We start from the raw sequence: 22,126 nt of genomic DNA, 5'->3' as shown, positions 1-22,126 counted from the left end.
ATAAAATTGTTTCTTTTTTCTCCTTGGACTATTTTAAACATATAGATTTTTCGTGTTCCAAGCCCTTCCATTACTAAATACTGTTAGAAGGGCATTCATTACCAATTTGTCTTGATTTTTTCTAAAATATAAAGAGTGACTTTGAAATGTTTGAGTGCCCTTAAAAGAATTATCACACATAAAAATATTCAGTAGGAACTCTCTCTTAAACCACTGTTGTCTGTACGATTTTCAGTCTTTAGCTCTGCTTTATCACTGTGTTGAGATCTGTCAGGACAGCGTATAGTCCTCTGAGCTGTAGATGACCAGTTGGTCTGCTTTTTACTACTGTGCACCTTGTGAGCTATGCCTCTCTTTTTGGAGAGGTTTTTTTTTTTTATTTTTAGCTGTAATTTATTTTAACACTTGGCAAGTGCTAGATGCTGTGCTAACTGTTTTATATATTTGAGAGGCAGGTGTTAACTTCTTCAGTTATAGACGAGAAAGCTGAGGCTAAAGGAGTCTGAACCATTTGCCCATAGTCACACAGCTAATTACTGTCATGCTGCCAAGCCAATGTTCTAGTGGTCAAGTGCGTGACTTTGAGGATTTAAAATATTTTTTCTGTCACTTACTAGTTATGTAACTTTGGGCAAGTTCCTGAATGTCTTAAACCTCAGTTACTCCTTTTAGAAAATGCAAATAATAATAATACCTACCTAAGGGTGTTCTTGGGATTTTCCTGATGGCTCAGATGGTAAAGAATCTGCCTGTAAGACAGGAGACCAGGGTTTGATCCCTGGGTCAGGAAGATCCCCTGGAGAAGGGAATGGCTACCCACTCCAGTGTTCCTGCCTGGAGAATCCCATGGACAGAGGAGCCTGGCGGGCTACAGTCCGTGGGGTCGTAAAGAGTCAGACACGACTGAGCGACTAACACTTTTTTTCTTTCATAGGGTGTTCTTCAGTAGATTAAATGAGTTACTTGATATAAAGTTTCTAGCACACAGTAAATGCCATAGAAAATTCTTTATTTTTATGATTATTAACCATTATACTGCTTAATGTTCAGCCAGCAATCATTTCCCCTTCATCTCTCTCCAGACTGACTTCTGAATCTAAGCTTCCTGAACTAAATACGTTAACCAAAATGTTTCCAGCCTTGGACCAACATAATATAAACTTTAAAAAATACGTAGTGCCCTCATGTTCATTGAAGCATATTTACAGTAGCCCAAGACATGTAAACAACTGAAACGTAAACAGTGTATGAATGAGGAAAGAAAAATAAGTCCTGGAGATACAATGTATAGCATATAGTATATTTGAAAGATGCCAAGAGAATAGACGGAGAAGGCAATGGCACCCCACTCCAGTACTCTTGCCTGGAAAATCCCATGGATGGAGGAGCCTGGTGGGCTGCAGTCCATGGGGTCGCTAAGAGTCGGACACGACTGAGCGACTTGACTTTCACTTTCATGCATTGGAGGAGGAAATGGCAACCCACTCCAGTGTTCTTGCCTAGAGAATCCCAGGGACGGCGGGGCCTGGTGGGCTGCCATCTATGGGGTCGCACAGAGTCGGACACTACTGACGTGACTTAGCAGCAGCAGCAGCAGCAGTATAAACATTGATGAACATCCAGCTTGGATCATTCTCCAAACCAGTTGTAAGCATCTGCATTCGAAACATTGCTCTCCATCTTTGTCAATAATTGATATATTGTTAGACTTTTTCATGTTTTTCCAATTGGATAGAAGTGAAATGGTATGTCATTGCAGTTTTATTTTTAATTTTTTAAAAAGGATTTATTTATGTATTTATTTTTGACTGTGCTGGGCCTTCATTGTGGCACACGGGCTGTTTGTTGCTGCACTTGGGCTTTCTCTAGTTGAGGCGAGGGAGCTTCTCTCTGTTGTGGTGCGTGGGCTCTGGGCCTGCAGGCTTCCGGAGCTGTAGCACGGGGACTCCGTAGTTGCAGCTTATGGGCTTAGCTGCTCAGCAGCATGTGTGATCTTCTGGATCAGGGATCACACCCATGTCCCCTGCACTGCAAGGCAGATTCTTAACCACTGGACCGCCAAGGAAGCCCCATTTTTAATTTTTTATTAAGGTATAGTTGACATGTAACATATAAATTTCACATGTACTACATAATGATTTGAATTTTATATACATTACAAAATGATCACCATAACACATCTAACTAACATCTGTCACTATACCTAGTTACAAAACTTGTTTTTCTTGTGATGAAGACTTTTTAAGATCTACTCAGAAACTTTCATCATTGCAGTTTTAAATGCATTTCCCTGATTACTGTGCAGGTTAAACATCACTTCATGTTTATTAGCCATTTACATGTCATTTTTGTGAATTGCCTGTTTAAATCAGTTGCCCATGTTTTATAGCATTGTCGTCATCTTTTTTTAAAAAAAATTTTTTTGACAAAAATTGTATATATTTAAGGTTGTACTATGCGGTGTTTTGATATATGCCTACATTATCCCTTTTTAATTATCACTGTTTTTTAAAAATCCATTCCAGGCTCTGAAGACTAATTTTCAACCAACTGTTAAAATTTAGCAATTCAGTAACTGTCTTAAACCATTTTTTTGCCTTAATCTCACACAGAGACATTAAATACTTGTTTAATAATTAAATAAATTTTGTTTAGCTAAATATTTAGACAACAGTTCAACTTGATAATATATTACTTTTAAATGCACTTAGTCTTTTGTATGTATAACATTTCTATTTTTAAAAAATGTATATGTACATCCCCTTTGATCATATAATTTATCTCTTAAGATTTTATCCTATAGAAATATTTGCTTATGTCTAGAATAATGAATGTGTAGGAATATGTATTGCAGCATACGTTATGATAGCAAAAGGCCATTAATAACCGAAGTGCCCATCAGTAGGGGACCAGCTAGATAAATTATAGTGCATTCATGTTATGGAGCACTGTTTGTCCTTAAAAGTATAAAAGTATAATGCAGCTTAATATGTGTTAAGTGGAACGAGGAGGGAATGGGTTTTAAGCTGTGGGAAGGAGGTGACTGATTTTATTTTTAGGCACCAGTTTTAAAACACAACCATGTCATAGGCTCAGCAGCAACATGTTCTGGCCAGATTCAGCTCAAGTTTCAACAGTTTGCTCTGGGTGCTTTTTGATACCAATCAGAACCACAACAGGATTATGTCATTTTTTTAACCTAATTCTAAAGTTCATCTGTAGGAAAAAATTCATAAGAATAACCAAGACATTCTTTAAAAGGTACAGAGAAAAGAGTTTGAACAAATTTGTCCTGCCACATATTAAACTGTATGTTAAGAGTGATTACATAATATCGTATTGGCAGATTGATAAATGTATTGTTTGTACAAAACAGATTTCAACAATAGATCCTTGGATCTATTAGGAAATTCAGCTTAAGTAAAGGAATTCTTTTAAATCTGTAAGGAAATAATGTTTTCCCGTTGGTTGTCCATTTGAAAATGAGAAAATAAAAATAGGTCTTAACATCTCACCAGAAACACACATCAGTTTTCATATGGAATAAGGATATCTATATATCTGTATATCTCTGTGTGAATATATATATATCTGGAGAGGGACTGGCAACCCACTCCAATATTCTTTCTTAAAGAATTCCATGAACAAAGGATCCTGGCAGGCTGGTCCATGGCGGTCACAAAGAGCTAGACGCAACTGAGTGACTAACACTTTCATATATATGTATTCAAGCTGGATAAAAAGCCTTAACGTTACTGTTTTGAATATTTTTATTATTTTGTAATAGGAAATAACACATAAATCCCCAGAGATAAATTTAGATAAATTTAACTGTATAAAAACTTTAAGCATATATCCAGTAACAGACACTATAAACAGAATTTACCCTGAAATATAATTTGAAATAGCAAGAGCAAAGAATTGGTATCTATAAATGTCAAAAGAGCAATTGCAAGTTATTATGAAAACAACCCAGTAGAAAAATTTGCAAAGCTATCAGTACATAATTTATAGAAGATGAAGTATAAATGGCCAACAAACATAACTAAAAGATTTGCAGCCTCTTGGAAAATTAAATAGGATCAATCAGGCTACAAGTTAACAGGCTTGCTTTTTTTCCCATTACATCACTAGATTTTAAAAAATTGAAAGCTACTGCTAGTTAAAAATAATAGAATTTTTTTCCATTTCTGTCTCATCATAACCCAGCATAAACAATAAAAAAAAAAAAATTCAGTCTTCACTAAAGTGGTGAAGAACCTTAAAACACAGTCTAAATAAAATAAGAATTCTGAATCTAAGGAAAATGTTAGGCATTGACACATGCCTCCTCCATCCTGGGTAAGCTAACAAGTTGCCCTGAAAGTATTTTTTTAGTTATGAATGGTTGATCCCTGATCTTTGTTTAAAGGTAACAGTTCTAAAGGGGTGAGGCAACAGGAGTCATGGGAATATTCCTACATAGACTTGTTCAACATAGAAACCCTGTATCTGTAAGCAAAAATTCCTTAGTCCCTTATTCCCTCAGCTCCTGGCAATCACTAAGTTATTTTCTGTCTCTATAGATTTACCTATAGACAGAATTCTGGGTATTTCATGAAATAGACTCATACATTATATAAGCCTTTGTGTCTGCCTTCACTGTTTTCAAGGTTGATCCATGTTGTAGTATGTATTAGCACTTCATTCCTTTTCAGAGCTGAGTGATTTTCCTTTATATGGATTTAACACCTTTTATTTATTCATCAGTTGTGGGACAATTGGATTATTTCCACTTTTTGGCTATTGTGCGTAATGCTGCCATGAACATTTATGTACTAGTTTTTGTGTAGGCAGATTCTCTTAGAATATAACACAGAATGGAATTGTGGGTCATATGGTAATTCTATGTTTGATGTTTTGGAAAGCTGCCAAACTTTTCCATTTTACAGACCCACCACAAATGTACGAGCCATCCAGTTGTTTTACATCTTTATGACACTTGTCTTTCTAATTATAGCCATTCTGGTGGTTATGAAGCCTTATCTGGTAGTCTTGATTTGTGTTTTCTTAGCAGTCACTGATGTTGAGCATTTCTTTCATGTGCCTTTTGGCCATTTATACATATTCTTTGAGGAGGTATCTAGTCAAATCCTTTGCCTGTGTTTTGAGTTTTGTTTTTTTCATATTGAATTGTAAGAGTTCTTTATGTATTCTAGATACAAGTCCTTTGTCCTATAGAGGGTTTGCAAATATTTTTACATTCTTGTTGGTGACTTTTGAAGTACCTAACTTTAATTTTGATGAAGTCCAGTTTTTTGTTGTTGTTTTGTCATAGCTAAGAAACCATTACCTGATTCAGAGTCACAGAGATTTATGTCTGTTTTCTTCTAAGAGTTTTATAATTTTAGCTCTTATATTTAGGTTTGATCCATTTTAAGTTAGTTTTCATACACAATGTGAAATGGGAGTCCAGCATAATATTTTTTTGTATGTAGGCATCTAGTTCAGCACAGTTTGTTGAAAAGACTGGTCTTTTCCCATTCGATTTTCTTGTTACCCTCATCAAAAATCAATTGATGATAAATGTTTGGGTTTGTTACCTGACTTTCAGTTCCATTCCGTTGACCTGTATGTCTCCTAATGCCCGGCTTCCGTGGTGGCTCAGTGATAAACAATCTGCCTACAATGCAGGAAATGCCAGTACCACACAGACTTGATTACTATAGTTTGACAGTATGTTTGAAATTGGGAAGTGTGAGTTCTTCAACTTTGTTCTTATTTTTAAAGATTATTTTGGCTATTCTGGGTCCCTTACATTTCCATAGGAATTTTAGAATTTCTTTAGAAAAGCCAGCTGGAGTTTTTAGTAGGAGTTAGACTGAAGCTATAAATCAATTTAGAAAGTATTGTCATTTTAACAGTGTTTAGTCTTCCAAGCTATGAAAATGAGATGTTCCTCTATTTAGGTATTTTTCAATTTCTTTCAACAATATTTTGTAATTTTCATTTTACAAGTCTTGCATTACTTTTGTTAAGATTTCTTCCTAAATAGTTTATTGTTTTTGAAGCTATTGTTAGTGGAATTGCTTTCTGAATTTCATTTTTGGATTGTTCATTGCTAGTGGCTAGAAACGGAGAAGGCAATGGCACCCCACTCCAGTTCTCTTGCCTGGAAGATCCCGTGGATGGAGGAGCCTGGTAAGCTTCAGTCCATGGGGTCACTAAGAGTCGGACACGGCTGAATGACTTCACTTTCACTTTTCACTTTCATGTATTGGAGAAGGAAATGGCAACCTACTCCAGTGTTCTTGTCTGGAGAATCCCAGGGACGGGGGAGCCTGATGGGCTGCCGTCTATGAGGTTGCACAGAGTTGGAGACAACTGAAGCAAATTAGCAGCAGCAGCAGCAGTGGCTAGAAATAGCGTTTAATTTTTGTATGTTCATCTTGTATCCTGCAGCCTTGGTATATATGTTCTTCAGTTCTGATAGTTTTTGTTTGCATGTACTCATGTGTATTTCTTCAGAGTTTTCACAAGATCATGTCATCTGCAAATAGAGGTAGCTTTACTTTTCCCTTTTCCATCTGGATGCCTTTAATTTCTTTATCTTGCCTTATTGCCCTGGCTAGCACCTCCTTGAGAAGGCAATGGCAACCCACTCCAGTACTCTTGCCTGGAGGATCCCAGGGACGGGGGAGCCTGGTGGGCTGCCGTCTATGCGGTCGCACAGAGTCGGACACGACTGAAGCGACTTAGCAGCAGCAGCAGCAGCAGAACCTCTTAATTATGCTGAATAGAAGTAGTAAGAGTGAACATCCTCATGTTCCTGATCTTAGTGGTGAAGCTCTCTATCTTTAGCCACTAAGTATGATATCAGCTATGGGTGTTTCATGGATGTACTCCATTAAGGTAAGAAGTTTACTCCTAAACATAGCTTATTGAGTGTTCTGTATCATGAAATGATGTTGGATTTTTCAAAATGCTTTTTTTGTGTGTCTTTTAAAATAATTTCATAGGTTTTATCATTTGTTAATATGTTATACTTCATTGATTGATTTTCATATGTTGAATAAACTTTGCTTTCCTGAGGTAATTCCTACTTGGTCATGGTGTATAATCCTTTTTATATGTTGTTGGATTCAGCTTACTAGTCTTTGGTTGAGGATTTGTATATCCATCTTCATTGGGGACATTGATTTGTAGTCTTCATTTGGTTTTGGTATCAGGGTAATACTGACCTCATGGAATGAGTTGCGAAGTGTTTCCTCCTTTTCTGTTTTTTGAAATTTTGTAATGAGTTGGTGCTAGTTTGTGTGTGAAATTATTTTTCAAACACTTGGTAGAATTTACACTTGAAACCATTTGCTCATCCTTTGTGGGAAGATTTTTGGCTACTGATTTGTTTACTTGCTATATATCTTATTCAGATTTTCTGTTTCATGAATCAAGTTCTAGCAGTTTATTTTATCTAGGTATATAATTTGTTGGCATACAGTTGTTCTCAGAATTCCTTTATTGTTCTTTTTATTTCTATAATGTCAATAATGTCCTTTCTGGAGAAGGCAATGGCACCCCACTCCAGTACTCTTGCCTGGAAAATCCCATGGACAGAGGAGCCTGGTAGGCTGCAATCCATGGGGTCGCTAAGAGTCAGACACGACTGAGCGACTTCACTTTCACTTTTCACTTTGATGCATTGGAGAAGGAAATGGCAACCCACTCCAGTGTTCTTGCCTGGAGAATCTCAGGGACAGAGGAGCCTAGTGGGCTGCTGTCTATGGGGTTGCACAGAGTCGGACACGACTAAAGCGACTTAGCAGCAGTAGCAGCACAGTAGTATTTACTAGGCAGGTTACACGTCTGTCTTTCCATTAGACTGAGCATTTGAGAGGAAGGACCATGGCTTATTTATATTTTTATTTCCCACCGTTCTCAAAATCCTTTGCTCATTAACATATGTTTATTAAATGCACAGCAAAAGAAAAAAAAAATAATGTCCTTTCATTGCTGATTTTAGTCATTTGAGTCTTTTCTCATTTTGCTTTGTAAATCTACCTAAAAGTTTCTCAATTTTGTTGACCTGTTGAAAGAACCAATTCTTTATTACATTTATCTTCTCCACTACCTGTTTCTATTTTCTATTTCATTTGTTTCGCCTCTACATTATTTTCTTCCTTCTGCTTGTCTTGGATTTAATTTGCTTTTCTTTTTTCTAATTTTTTTAAGGTAAAAGATTATTCAGATCTTTTTTCCATATTTAATACAGGCATTTATAGCAGTAAATTTCTCTCTGTGCACTTCCTTGTCTTCATCTCATACATTTTGGTATGATGTGTATGTGTGTTTAAGCATCTCAAAGTAGTTTTAATTCTCTTGTGATTTCTTATTCTTTGACTCATTGGTTAGGATTGTGTTGTTTAATTTGCACATATTTATGAATTTCCCCAATTTTTTTCCTATTATTGATTTCTAATTTCATTCTGTTGTGTTTGGAGAACATACTTTGTTCAATTTAAAAATTGTTAACACTTGTCTTGTGTCCAGAAATGTTCTATTCTGGAAAATATTTCACATACACTTAACTTGAGAAGAATGTGTATTCTGCTGTTATTGAGTGAAATGTTCTATAGATGTGTGTTAGGTCTAAAAGGTTTTTATTGTTGTTCAAGTGTTCTGTTTCTTTCCGATCTTCTGTATAGTTGTTCTATTATTGAAAATGGTATGTTAAAGTTTCCAGTTATTGTTGAATTGTCTATTTCTCCCTTCAGTTCTGTCCGTTTTTGCCTCACACATTTTATATTTTTCATTATGTCTTCCTCATGTTATGTCATTCTAAAATGTTTTTATCTCTTGTTACAAGTAGTGTCTTTAAGTATGTTTTGTGTAACATTAATATAGCTACTCCAGTTTTTATTTGGTTACTCTTTATGTGGCGCATCTCTTTGCATTCTTTGACTTTCAATCTATTTGTATCTTGGAATAAAAAATATATCTCTTCCATATTTTCTGGCATCTAGTATTACTGCTAAAAGTCTATAAAGCTTATTATCTTAGCGATTAAAAAAAATTGAATGAGGCTTGAACTTCTAAGCCAATTCTGAGAATATAAAGAAATACTATGTGGAAAATAAAAAAGAAGATTAGCACATGGAAAAAAATGTATCTCTTATAAACTGTATACAGTGTGATCAATTTTTAACCCATTCTTCCCATCTGTTTTGTCTAAGAATGTATAATCCATTTACATTTAATGTAGATATGATCAAGTAAGATTTATATCTGCCATTTTGTCATTTGTTCTGTATGTCTTGCATCTATTTTATTCCCCTGTTGCTCAATTTCCTCCTTCTTTTGTTTCATACATATTTCATACATATTTCTGGTGTACAGTTTAAATCTCTTGTCCTTTCTTCTGCTTTTTAAAAAATTTGTTGTCATTGATTGCCCTGGAGATTACCATAAAATCTTAGTTTATAATAATCTAGTTCAGATTAATACTAACTTAATTTCAATAGTATATGAAAACTTTACTCCTTTAGAGCTTCATTCCCTATCCGCCCCTCAGCTTTGTGCCAGTTTTGCCATTCAGTTTACTTAGATTTATAAATCTAAGTTTGTGCCCATCAACTTAGATTTATAATTATTGCATTTTCCAGTTTTATTTTAATTCAAATTGGGAAAAAATAAGTTACAGAGAAAAAATACATTTATACTGTCTTTTATATTTACCTGCTGTAGTTACTTTTGCTGACACTCTTTATTTCTTCATGTGTATTTGAATTCCGTGATTCCTAAGATGTCAGTGTTTGCTCTTGCCATCTCCTGCTTGACCACGTCCAGTTTATCTTGATTCATGAACCTTACATCCCAAGTTCCTATGCAGTACTGTATTTGAATTACTGTTTAGTGTCCTTTTGTTTCTGTTCAAAGAACACTCTTTAGTATTTCTTGTATGACAGGTCTTCTGGCCATACAGGATTCTCTCTGGTTTTGTTCATTGGGCAGTGTCTTAATGTTTACTTTGCTTGGAAGGATAGTTTTGCTTGATATAGAGTACTTATTAATTGGTCTTTTTTTTTTCCCTTCAGCACTTTGAATATATCATTCTTCATGGTTTCTGATGAGAAATCAGCCATTGATATGCTTATTTTTATTTTTTTTGAAATATAGTTAACATCTCTACCTCTCTTGCAAGTGTGCTTAATTATGTCCAACTTCTTATGACCCCATGGCCAGGTTTCTCTGACCATGGAATTTTCCAGAGAAGAATACTGGAGTGGGTTGCTATTTCCTACTCCAAGGGATCCTTCCTACCCAGGGATCAAAGCCACATCTCTGTGTCTTCCTGCATTGGCAGGAGGGTTCTTTACCATTGGTGCCACCTGGGAAGCCCAATATATTAATTTCTGGTTTGCAGTATAATAGACCAGCATTTATATGCATTGCAAATTAGTTATTACAATAAGTATAGTTATCATCTGTAGTGAGTAACTTACTGAGCATTCCTTGTACATAGTAAGTCCCTTCTTTCTTGCTGCTTTCAAATTTTCTTTGACTGTGGTTTTCAGCAATTTATGATGTACCTAGATTGGATCTGATAGAGGTGGAGCACAGGATCAAAGTAGGTGATTAAATAGTTAATCCCACTAGGGGATTGTCGGAGAAGGCAATGGCACCCCACTCCAGTACTCTTGCCTGGAAAATACCATGGACGGAAGAGCCTGGTAGGCTGCAGTCTATGGGGTCGCTCAGAGTCGGACACAACTGAGCAACTTCACTTTCACTTTTCACTTTCATGCATTAGAGAAGGAAATGGCAGCCCACTCCAGTGTTCTTGCCTGGAGAATCCCAGGGATGGGGGAGCCTTGTGGGCTGCTGTCTCAGGGGTCGCACAGAGTCGGACACGACTGAAGTGACTTAGCAGCAGGAGATTGTAAATAGAAAAAAATACAGGAGACCCCAGTAAGTTAATGATCACTCAGGAAAGCAGGTTTGCTTAACCACAAAACCAGACAGGCTTGCTGAGCAATAAAACCATGCAACAGAAGCATGAGAAGTGCGCCTAAACAGTAAAACAATGGTGGCGTGAGATCCACATCCTGCCCAGTGAGCTCAGTAAGTTAATGAACCCTAGGACATGCTCTCTGCACACATGAAAACAATAATTGATGAAAAGGTGACCTTTCAAAATGAAAGACTTTCATTGTACTGACACCTGAAATAATTGTTCTATAGTGCCATGACAGTCCTGGCTTGACCATTTAGGGAGGGAAAAACGCCCCTCCCCAGTCTGGAGAAGGGGTTGATGTAAGCATGACGTCTACTTAAGAATGAGGAAGAAAGTTGTCTTTTCCGCCTCCCTACTTTTCCTCTGATTACAAAACTGTAGCCCACTAAGTTCCCAGAGTGTAGCACCCTCTCACCTACCTGGTAAGCCACACAAACATCCTACTCCAGTAAGTCACTATTTATCATTTCTGCACTAAGCATAAAAGTCCAGAGCTGTTTGAAGCCCCTCTGAAATGCTACCTACTTGCAGATTGTTGAGCTTCTTGAATGTGTAGGTTGTTTTTCATTAAGTTTTTGAATTTTATGACCATTTCAAATATTCTTTCTTTTTTTTCTTTAACTTTACTCTCTCTCTTCATCCTGGGAATCCCGTTATGTATATGTTGGTATACATGGTGGTGTCCCACAGGTTTTTGATACTCTACTATATTTTCCTCATTATTTTTATTTCTCTTTCTTATAAAAGATCATCTCAATCAACCCATCTTCATGTTTACTGAATATTTCTTTTGCCAGTTAACATCTGATGTTGAGTTTCTTTAGTAATTTTTTCATTTTACTTATTGTACTTTTCAACTCCAGAATTTGATTCTTTCTTGTCATCCCTGCCTCTTTATTGATATTCTGTTCAATGATGCATTTTTCTCATACTTGCATTTAGTCCTGATTGAAATCTTTGTCTAGTAAGTCTAACACCTGCGTTTCTTCGAAGACGTTTCTTAGTGACTGCTTCTTGTGCTGTGTGTGTCATACTTTATTGCTTCCTTGCATGGGTCATAAGCTTTTTTTTTTTTCCCCCCAAACTGGCAGTTTAATGTGGAAACTCTTGAAATCAGATTCCTCCCTGCCCCTTGATTTATAATTGTTTTTGTTGCTCTTTGTTTAGGTACTTTCCTGATCTAATCCTGTAAATTCAGTATTCTTTATCTTTGTAGTATGTGGTTTCTGAAGTCTCTTCCTTGTTAGCTTAGCAATCAGCTAATTATTGGATAGAGATTTCTTTAAATGCTTACAAGCAATAAATTTCCCAGCTTTGCTGAGGGACTCTGTATATATATTGAAACATTCCTTTAATGCTCAGGCAGACAGTTTATAATTCTACCTTACCCTTCACTTTCTGCTTGTAAGGTGTCTCAGAGTCAGCCAGAGGTGAGGGCTTCATAGTTCTTTGCTGTGACGCATGTTGCCCTGGTCATGCACACAGACCTAGACATGTGCACAGCCCTGTACATGTACCTGGCCTTGTAGATTCCTGGAACTATGTCAGAGTTTTCCAAAGACCTTCATAGACATCTTAAGAATTCCTCAGCTTTTTAAATATTTTGTTCAGTTCTTTGTTTGCCCCAACTGTTAGCATCATCACTTCAGGCACCTGCAATGTTAAATGATCACCACTGATCGTTTTCTACAAACCACTTCCCTTCCTTCTCCCCTCCCAGGGAAAAGGCTATTCACACTGAGTGAGGTCTGGATAAGGTCAAATGAGAATAACCTTTGCAAATGGGAGTTTCCCAGAAGTTGCCAAACAGGTGAAATAATGACAGTTCTCTTAGAATGGTGTTTTGGGGAACTCCAAACATGTTTTTCCCTCTCCAGTGGCTAGTAGGATGAGTGGGAATGAGTGTAGGTCAAATTAAAATTTCGTATAGCTGGCCTTACTAAAATTTAGCTTTTCTTTTGAATACTTGTACACCTTTGGTTAATTTCCAGATTTCTGAAAAAGTTCATTTTGACAACTTCAGCCAGTACTTTTATGGTAGAGCAGTTTTTGCTCTCATTGCATTTTGGGGGGACTAACTATTCAGAAAGCCTTACTTTGCTACCTCCTGACTTTACAGCCATTTAACATTTTAAAGGAAAGTGTAACACTCTCCCCTAAAATTCCCTTGTAGTGTTTTCCTTAAAGAATAAACGTGAAAGGCAAGCATACAAGGACTGGGGAATGCAGCAACAATAAACCTTTGCTGGTAAAAACTGAAGAAATCTTACTAACCAAAAGTTTAAAATAGAAAATTAAAGCATTAACTGGAAAGAGGACAAGGGGAGTCTTTTAGACAGCATGAAAATAATCTATACCTTGATTTGAGTGATGGTCACTTGTGTGTATACGTATGTCAGAACTCATTGAACTCTTCACTGTATGTAAAATACGCCTCAGTTAAAAAGGGGACAACAGAGTTGTTGAATAACATCACTGACTCAGTGGACATGAGTTTGAGCAAATTCTGGGAGATAGTGGAGGACAAGGAAGCCTGGGGTACTGTAGTCCATGGAGTCACAAAGAGTCAGACATGACTTAGCAACTGAACAACGAAAGCAAAAATACAGAGCTAGGAATGGAAACGGTGGGAAACTGTATGATAAATCCTGATTTCATTTAAATATACAACTGTGAGCAAACAGCTATGGCAGTTATGAGTCCAGGACAGAATGTTGACTATACAGAAATAAATAGTCAAGTATCTCCCAAATATAGGAGATGGATATACAGACTGGAGAAGGAAATGAGGAAAGTATGTTATAATGCATGTGTATTAGTTATCTGTTGCTACTGAAAAGATTACATTGACCTTAGCAACTTGAAAGAACCTACATTTTTATTCTCTCACTCAGGCTTTATAGATCAAGATTCCAGAAGCAGCTTAGGTCATTCTCGTTCAGGGTGTCTCAGGAGGCTACAGTAATCAGTAGCTTAGCGAATGCTAGGGGAATGACTTCTAAGAGGGCTCACTTGCATAGCTGTTAGTGAAACACTTCAGTTCTTTGCCACATGGATTTCTTCATAGGGCTGAAATGGCAGCTAGCTTTTCTCAGAACCAACTATTAAGAGAGAGCAAAACAGTAACTTTTCATGACTTAGCCTTGTAAGTCATCATATTTTGTTGGTTGCACACACCAACCCTGAAGCAGTGTTGGAGGGGATTACATACAGGTAGGAACACTGAGAAAATCATTAGGAGTCATCCTGGAGCCTAGCTATCACAGTCAGCTAATTTTCTTAGTTTTTTTAGCCAGGAGCCATTAGATACTGCCCACAAGTTAGAAAACAGTGCTTCCAGCCTCCTAATGTTTTTATATGATCCTTGTTTGTTTGTTTGTTTTATTGCACCCTTAGAAACGCCATTTCCCTTAGAGAAGGATTTGCTAAACTTGAGTAGATCTTTCTCTCAGGGTTCCCTCACGGCTCAGACAGTGAAGAATCTGCCTGTAATGCAGGAGACCTAGGTTCGATCCCTGGGTCAGGAAGTTCCCTTGAAGAAGGAAATGGCAACCCACTCCAATATTCTTGCTTGGAGAATTCCTGTGGACAGAGGAGCCTGGCGAACTACAGTCCATGCAACTGCAAAGAGTCAGACATGACTGAGTAACTAACACTTCTCTCTAGTGTATTTAAATTTTTTTTCTTGTGTTAGAATCAAATCAGACTTATTTGATGTTTTTACATTTTAAAATTCAGAATGTAGTAGTATCTCATTTTAGTAATTATTTCTGCCTATTTGGTGTCCAAGTATGCTTGGAGTGATTTTGTAATGAGTGTAGTTATTTCTAAGTGGTAAAAATCTGGCTAAATTTATTTTATTAGCTATCCTCCTAAGTTTTTTACTCTCCTCTGAATCGCTTAGAATTCTTTTTATAATGAGCATGTGTTAATATTTACAAATCAGACTTAAAAAGTAAATTTTATAATATTTAGTAATGGTGATGATGTAGGGGAAAATGCTCATCCATGTTGGTTAGAATATAAAACTGGGTACAGTCTTCAGGGAACAATTTGGTAGTATCTATCACAAAGTTAAATGCCACTCATATGCTACAAATCAAATTCCATCCCTGTAAATTAGCCCTAAAATATTTATTTACATACACAAAGACAGGCATAGAGTGTTCATTGCATCATTTATAATCATAAAATGTTAGCAACAGTTGAAATGTCTAATAATAGGTCAGTGTTTAAGTGGATTATGGTGTATTTCTGCTGTAAAATACCATGTAGCTTAGAATGATGAAGATTCATAGTGTGCTACATGAGAAAATTCTAAGATGTGAGAAACATTGTTACTTACTACGTATGGAATAACTCCAAATGTGTGTTTTAAAAAAAAAAACCTAGATGGCATATATGTAAAAGTGATAGTCACTCAGTCATGTATGATTCTTTGCAACCCATGGACTGCCCGCCAGGCTCCTCTGTCCTTGGGATTCTCTAGGCAAGAATAGTGGAGTGGGTCGCCATTCCCTTCTCCAGGGCATCTTCCCAATCTAGGGATCAAACCATGACTCCTGCATTACAGGCAGATTCTTTCCTGTCTGAACCACCAGGGGAGCACATGTATGTACATGTTTGTTTGTTAAATGCATAGGAAGGAGATTGGAAATATTCACACCAAATAAACAAGGATACGTTTAAGGATGAGAGAAGGGTTAAAGATAGAGGAAGGACTTTTTTCTCTGAGTTTGTGACTTATTTTTATGGGGAATGGATGCATGCCTTCTAACTTAAAAATGTTGAGACATGTCTCTCACAGTGTGGAAGGTGAATTGCAGAAATAACTGTAGCTCTCAAGTAGAAAATTTCATGAAGCACATTCTACTTTTTCTAATTAAAAAGGATCTGATCTTGAGGGTTTTTCATTTTATGTATCTTAGATGACTTGTTCTTTTCATCAAAGTTATTTCCATTATCTAGGCAAGGGAGGCTGAGATTCCAAACTGCAGGAATGAGGACTGGAAAAAGAGAGTTTTTGGAAGAGAAAAGGTTGGATTTAGTAAGCATGTGAGAGTTTGGAGAATGAGTGGAATGGAAGATAAAATTGAGATGGAGGACACAGCAAGAAGAGCAGATTTAAAGGAGGAAGCTAATGAATCAAGTTTACTGTGTTGAAGGCCTGTGGGAAATTCTCATGATGCTATCCAGCAGATGGTTTGAAAGGAATAGGCTGGTGCTCCAGTGACGGCTGAAGTGACTTAGCAGCAGCAGCAGCTAGAAGTCACTGGTATTTAAATACTTTAAACCATGATTTTTGGTAGATGAGATGACCAAAGAGAGAGTGTAGAGTGAGAAAAGATGCTTAAACATGGAATCTTGGGGCACTAACATGAAAGGAGATAACATAGCAATCCCTGAAGTTGGCTAAAAAGTTGTGTTGGGGTTTGTATCCAGCATTCCAAGCATGAAGATGATGTATCACACGCCACAGGAAGTTGGAGGAAGAAGCAGCATTGAAATTTGCAGTACTGGGGGACTTGGACAAGAATGGGTTGTGGTGGAGAGCCCTCTAGTGGAAGGGAGCATGGTATTTGAGGGACTGGAAGGAGCCTGATAAAGCTGACACTCAGAAAGGAATATGAATGAGATGGGCAGGGAGGCTTTTTCATCCTTTGAATACAATGTGATCACTTCCTTATCGGAAAGAAATTAATCAGGGGTTAGTTTTAGTCTCTCAGTGTATGAAGGTTATATGTAAATTTCTCTTTTCGTCTGCCCTGTGCAAGGTAGAAAAGAGCTTTTGAGGAGATAAAACTTTCATCAGAGAATGACATTGTTTTCAGCAGTGGAAACAGTGGTAAAGGGAATTAGGAGAATTTTCTCCCAGTAAAGAGAGGCTTCAGGGCCTTTTGACACTAGCTCAGTTGAAGTTCAAAAGACATGGAACAGCCCCAGAAGAAGTTGCTAACTAAGAAATATCATTGTGAAATGTATTATTGTAGATGCTCTAGTTTTATAGTGCCTTTTCTGGAAAAAGCTACCTGATTTATTACTTTGTTTTCTTACAAAAAGTGAGATTAAGTTTACAAGAAGTTCCTTGTTTATTTCTTCCCCTCACAAAAGACTGGACAGGAGGCTATTCTTTATTAACTTCTCTCTCTGTTTTATTAAATTAATTATTACAAATAGAGAAAATTGCAAAACAACATATATTAACAGTTAACATTGCTTACCCCAGAATGGAATTGGCCAGGGAAGGGTGAAATTAACTTCTTTTTGCACTTATGTTTTGTTTAACTTAATTACAGTGTTCATAAAGCAACCAATAAAGTTTGTTGTGTTTAAAGGGAAAAGATAAAAATAAAATTAATAAATATTTGTAGACAGAATAAGAAAACAGTATAGAGATGCACAATGGAGGGAGAGTCCACCATTCTATGTTCATATAGTGTATCTTTGGCTATATATGAGCTTTTGTTACTGTACAGAACAACATAGATTATATAAAAATATGTGTATTCATTAAACTATGTACTTTTCCATATATCATGGACATCTTTCCGTATTGATACATACTTCATTTTTTTTTAGCACTACATAGAATTTTTAAAACTTTTTTTGGGGAAAAAAACCATTTTTTATTGAAATATAATGTAAAGAGAAAAGTACCCTGTTTAATAACTTTTACAAAGTGAAGACACAAATGCAACCACCATCCAGATTAAGTTCAAGAAGAGCGCTGGTGACTACATAGGCCTTTCTCATCATGCCTTCAGTCATTAACCTCCCTCCTAATCAGTTAAGCACTATTCTGATCATCATACATACAGATAAACTGGGTCTGTTTTTAAACTTTACGTGAATTGAATCATACAGTATTGTGCATGACTCTATGTGTATGTCTGACTATTAATTATTTTTGTGAGATTTATCCATGTGATTGCATATAGCAGTAGTTTACCCTTTTCCTACTTGGTATAGTAGTCTGTGATGGCTCAGTGGTAAAGAATCCACCTGCCAGTGCAGAAAATGTGGGTTCAGTTCCTGGGTCAGGAAGATCCCCTGGAGTAGGAAATGATAACCCACTCCAGTATTCTTGCCTGGGAAATCCCATGGACAGAGAAGCCTAGCAGGCTACAGCCCATGGGGGTCACAAAGAGTCAGACATGACAGAGTGACTAAACAATAGCAACAAATAACAGTGTATAGTAGTGTGTGGTAGAATACACAGATACCACAGTTTGTGCATTTTCCTGTTATTTGTATTTGAGTTTTTTTAAACTAGGGACTATGATAGAAAATGCTCAAAAAAGCCTTCGTGTATGTGTTTTTGAACACATTCTCTTGGGTATGTACACATTTCTGTGGGAATGAATTGCTGGATCATATATGTTCAGCTTTAGTAGATTCTAGTAAATTTAGTAAATCTGATAGATCTTTTTAGTAGATCTAGTAAATCTAGTGATTTAGTAGATAAACTCAGCTCTTTGCCAAAGGGGCCCTGATATGTTACCCTTCCATCAGCTATATGAAAGTATCCTATACTCCATTCCCTACCAACGCTTGGAGTTGATGGCTTTTTGTTTGGCTGGTTTTGGTTTTCTGTTGTTTGTCTTTGGCTGTTACAGAGCATTAGTTTAAAATTCTGCCCAGGATTTTATTATATGAATATACCGTAATTCACTGTCCATTTGCTGGGCTCTTGCCCTGTTCCCTTGCTATAGCACAGCTAGAGCTTGAACAGCTCTAATGCCTAGTCGGCACTGTGGTTTGTTCTGTGTGTGATCTGACTGTTTGAGGAAGATGTAATACTGTAGGTACCAAAACCAATATATTCTTTGATTTTTTCTTAACAGATTTTCCTCAGATTCCCTCTGTTTTTGAGTAGTATATGATGCCAGTGTAAGAATCCATGTAAAATAGTTTCATTTTGTTGACATGAAAATCAGTTTTGATTTCATGGTGGTAAATGGTTGTTTTCTTCACTCTTGTTAAAAAGTCACGTTAAAAAAAAAAATAGTGTAATGCCTGAAACCAGACTTTCAGTGAAAGCACTGGTAAACACAGCTAATTTAATTATACTGAATAATTTGCATTCTCCTAAAACAAGCATACAGTGATAGCTACCAGCACCTGCGTGACATAGATCTTCAACCCATTGGAAAACTGCTGTGAGAATGATCTGAGAACATAATCCCTTTGTTTTTGGAAAATTCTGAATTTCATCCTTTGAAAATGAAAGGTTTCCAATCAGAGAACCATGCTTCAGCTCAACCTTAACAAAACTCCCCTCCCCCATTTACTCAAATTTTCTTTTAATGTGGAGTTTTACAAGTACAGAACTCTACTCTGGGGACTTCCTTCTAATTAGTTCAATGTGATCACTAGACCTGCTGCTTCTCATGTTGGGCGTGTGATTACTTCATGATAACCACTCTTCCTATTGTGCAGTATAACTTTAAACAGGTGTTTCACAGGTGGTATTCAGTACTATCCAGTTACCATAAGTAATTCCTTGTGAGAGTTTAGTGCTGTTAACCCTTTATGGTCGCTGAATGGTCTTTTGGAAAGTGCCTTATGGGCATGTAAGATAGTTTTATATTTCCTATTATTCTTCGCTTTTGTCAGTTGTATGTTGAATTATTCATTTTTGGAATAGCTATAATGACCCGAAGGAGCATGTTATTCTCATCCTAGTAAGTTTTAGATGTGCTTTTTTACTTTCACGTGGAGGTGTTTCACATTTATTATTAATTGCTGTCAAGAACTTTTTAGTGATAGCTGAAAACTGCTGCTTTATATTCTGCTCAGTGTTTGGATAAGTCTGTTAAAGGAACATCTTTACCTCTTGGGGTTTTTTAAGAGGTGCTATTGTACATAAGCTGTAAATCTTGCAGCTGTTAGTTATCTGTACTAACAAGCCTGAAAATAAATCAACAAGCGAGCTAGCCTAAATGAGTTAACATAATCCAGAAACCTTACTGAGGAGAGTATTTTCAATGACCTCTCCTTTCTCAGCCCCTAAATCTTTTTATCAGTATCAATAATGTGTTGTCTTGGTTTTTTTCCTTCTAAATATCTGGTAAAAGTTCTAATGTCATAAATCAGTATTGGGGTGGAGGTGGTGACGGTGGTTGAAGGAGCACAGATTGAATCAACTTCTGACTTTATCTCATATTTGGGACCTGGTTTAGAGATGAATTTAGAAAGCATTTTGAAGTCTTGGTAAATAAAATGCTTTGACCTCTGATAGATCATTTCTGAATCTATCCTTGCAGCCAGCTTTTACAAAGAAGCCCAATATTGAAAGCCTTGCTCAAGTTGCAGCTTCCTTGTAGAGTAGGAGAGTAAAGTACCCAGTAACCTAGAGCCAGCAGACGCCTCGTGAACGTCCGTCACTGCAGCACCCACAGCAGCTGTTTCTCTTTCTCCATAGGTATCAGCCAGAGCCGGATCTCTCACTGGTTATTGCAGCAGGGGTCAGACCTGAGTGAACAGAAGAAAAGAGCATTTTACCGATGGTATCAGCTTGAAAAGACAAACCCTGGTAAAAAAATTTTTCCTTTTTTTAATTGCCTTTGAAACAGGACAAGTATAATTAATTCCTTCATTGAATCCGTGTGCTGATTTGTCTTCCCCAAGGTAGTTTCATACACTGCTGTTGCTCCTTTATGCCAGAGAACTCTCTTTAACCATAAGATCTAAGCCCTGATTATTATACTAGTTTTTAGTTCAGTGTTCAGCATTGTCTAGTCATCTTCACCGCTTCCTCCAAGGTGCCTCTCTGTTTCTAGGTTATATGACATTTCTAACCGTAATTGGAAAGAATGGTCATGATTGTCAGTGGTCATTTCCCCCTGCCCTCAACTAAAGCTACATACAATATTTCATACCTAGTTTTATGTGTTTTTCTAAATCTTGTTTTAGTAATATAAATTTAATATTTTTATTTTGTTCACAGTATACCATATCCAGTGGTTTCTGCTAATAATTTTCTGTTTCTAATTCTAATTGTGGGTAATGAATGTGTTTTTGGACTTTAGAGTGAGCTGCCCTGTTGACTTTGGGGCTTCGAATAGAATGAAATCTTAAGGGAAAAGATCACAGAAACCTTTGTGTCAGAAGTTAACAGGATATGCAAGATCTATTGCAGGATACAGGTGGTATATGAAGTAAAATCTGAAGTTTTTGACAGACTGTTTCAGTCTACACATTACAAAGACTGGTCACAGTGAGGTCAGTCTCAAGTTTAACCTTGTGACTGAGCTTCTTCTGTAACACTATAGCATTAAAGCCTTTGTTTAGAGACTAAATTATCAATCCAAATATTGTGTATTGAAGACTCTTAGCTAATAATAGCATCGGCTCTGAGGTGGAAATAGTGTTATGGAGACATGTTTGTTTGTGTGTCTGTGGTAAGACTTGTTTTTCAAAGATCACTTTTTATTTGAAAGGCTTGGGCAGACAAAAGAGAACAGCATACTCTCCCCAATGAATTTTTTAAACTAACCAGCGCCCCATTTTCTATACTGAAATGTTACAGATGTACAAAAAAGTTGAAAAACTAGCTCACTTAACACCTGTTTACCCTCCTCTTAGATACAGTGATTGTTCACAATTTGCTGTGTTTGTGTTATACCTATAAAATAAAAGAATTTTTAAATGTATGGTTATATACAAACACACTCTTTCTCTCTCTTTAGTATTAAAGAAAAAAAGAAAAAGTGAAAGTGAAGTCGCTGTCATGTCCGACTCTTTGTGACCCCATGGACTGTAGCCTACCAGCTCCTCTGTCCATGGGGTCTTTATCATTTGTCTGCTTAAAAAAAGGATAATACTACTTAACCACAGCCCCTACTATCACATCTAAGAAAATTAATTATAATTCCTTAATATCAGCTAATATCCAGTCCATATTCACATTTCTTTAGTTGTTGAGAGAATGTTTTTTGTAGCTTTTTTTAAGATTAATTTTTAATTGGTGTGTAGTTGGTTTACAATATTGTGTTAAGTTTCAAGTGTATAGCAAAGTGATTCAATTATATATGTTTCAGATTATTTTCCATTACAGGTTATTATAAGATACCGACTGTAGTTCCCTGTGCTGTACAGTAAATCCTTATTGCTTATATATTTTATGTATAGTAG

At 36.6% G+C, this 22,126-nt stretch overlaps 1 protein-coding gene across 1 annotated transcript in view; it reads left to right on the top strand.

The window, feature by feature from the left end:
* The window catches only part of HMBOX1 (homeobox containing 1), a 195,453-nt gene that overhangs the window by 110,104 nt on the left and 63,223 nt on the right, over positions 1–22,126 (top strand). Inside the window, exon 5 of the mRNA XM_010840284.1 lies at positions 20,415–20,525. Coding sequence (XP_010838586.1) covers positions 20,415–20,525 — 111 coding nt within the window. The remainder of the gene's footprint in view (positions 1–20,414; positions 20,526–22,126) is intronic.

The sequence above is a fragment of the Bison bison genome, unplaced genomic scaffold (genome assembly GCF_000754665.1).
Source record: "Bison bison bison isolate TAMUID 2011002044 unplaced genomic scaffold, Bison_UMD1.0 scf7180017864143, whole genome shotgun sequence".
Lineage (NCBI taxonomy): Eukaryota > Metazoa > Chordata > Mammalia > Artiodactyla > Bovidae > Bison > Bison bison.
This window is presented reverse-complemented; position numbering and strand designations above follow the sequence as displayed.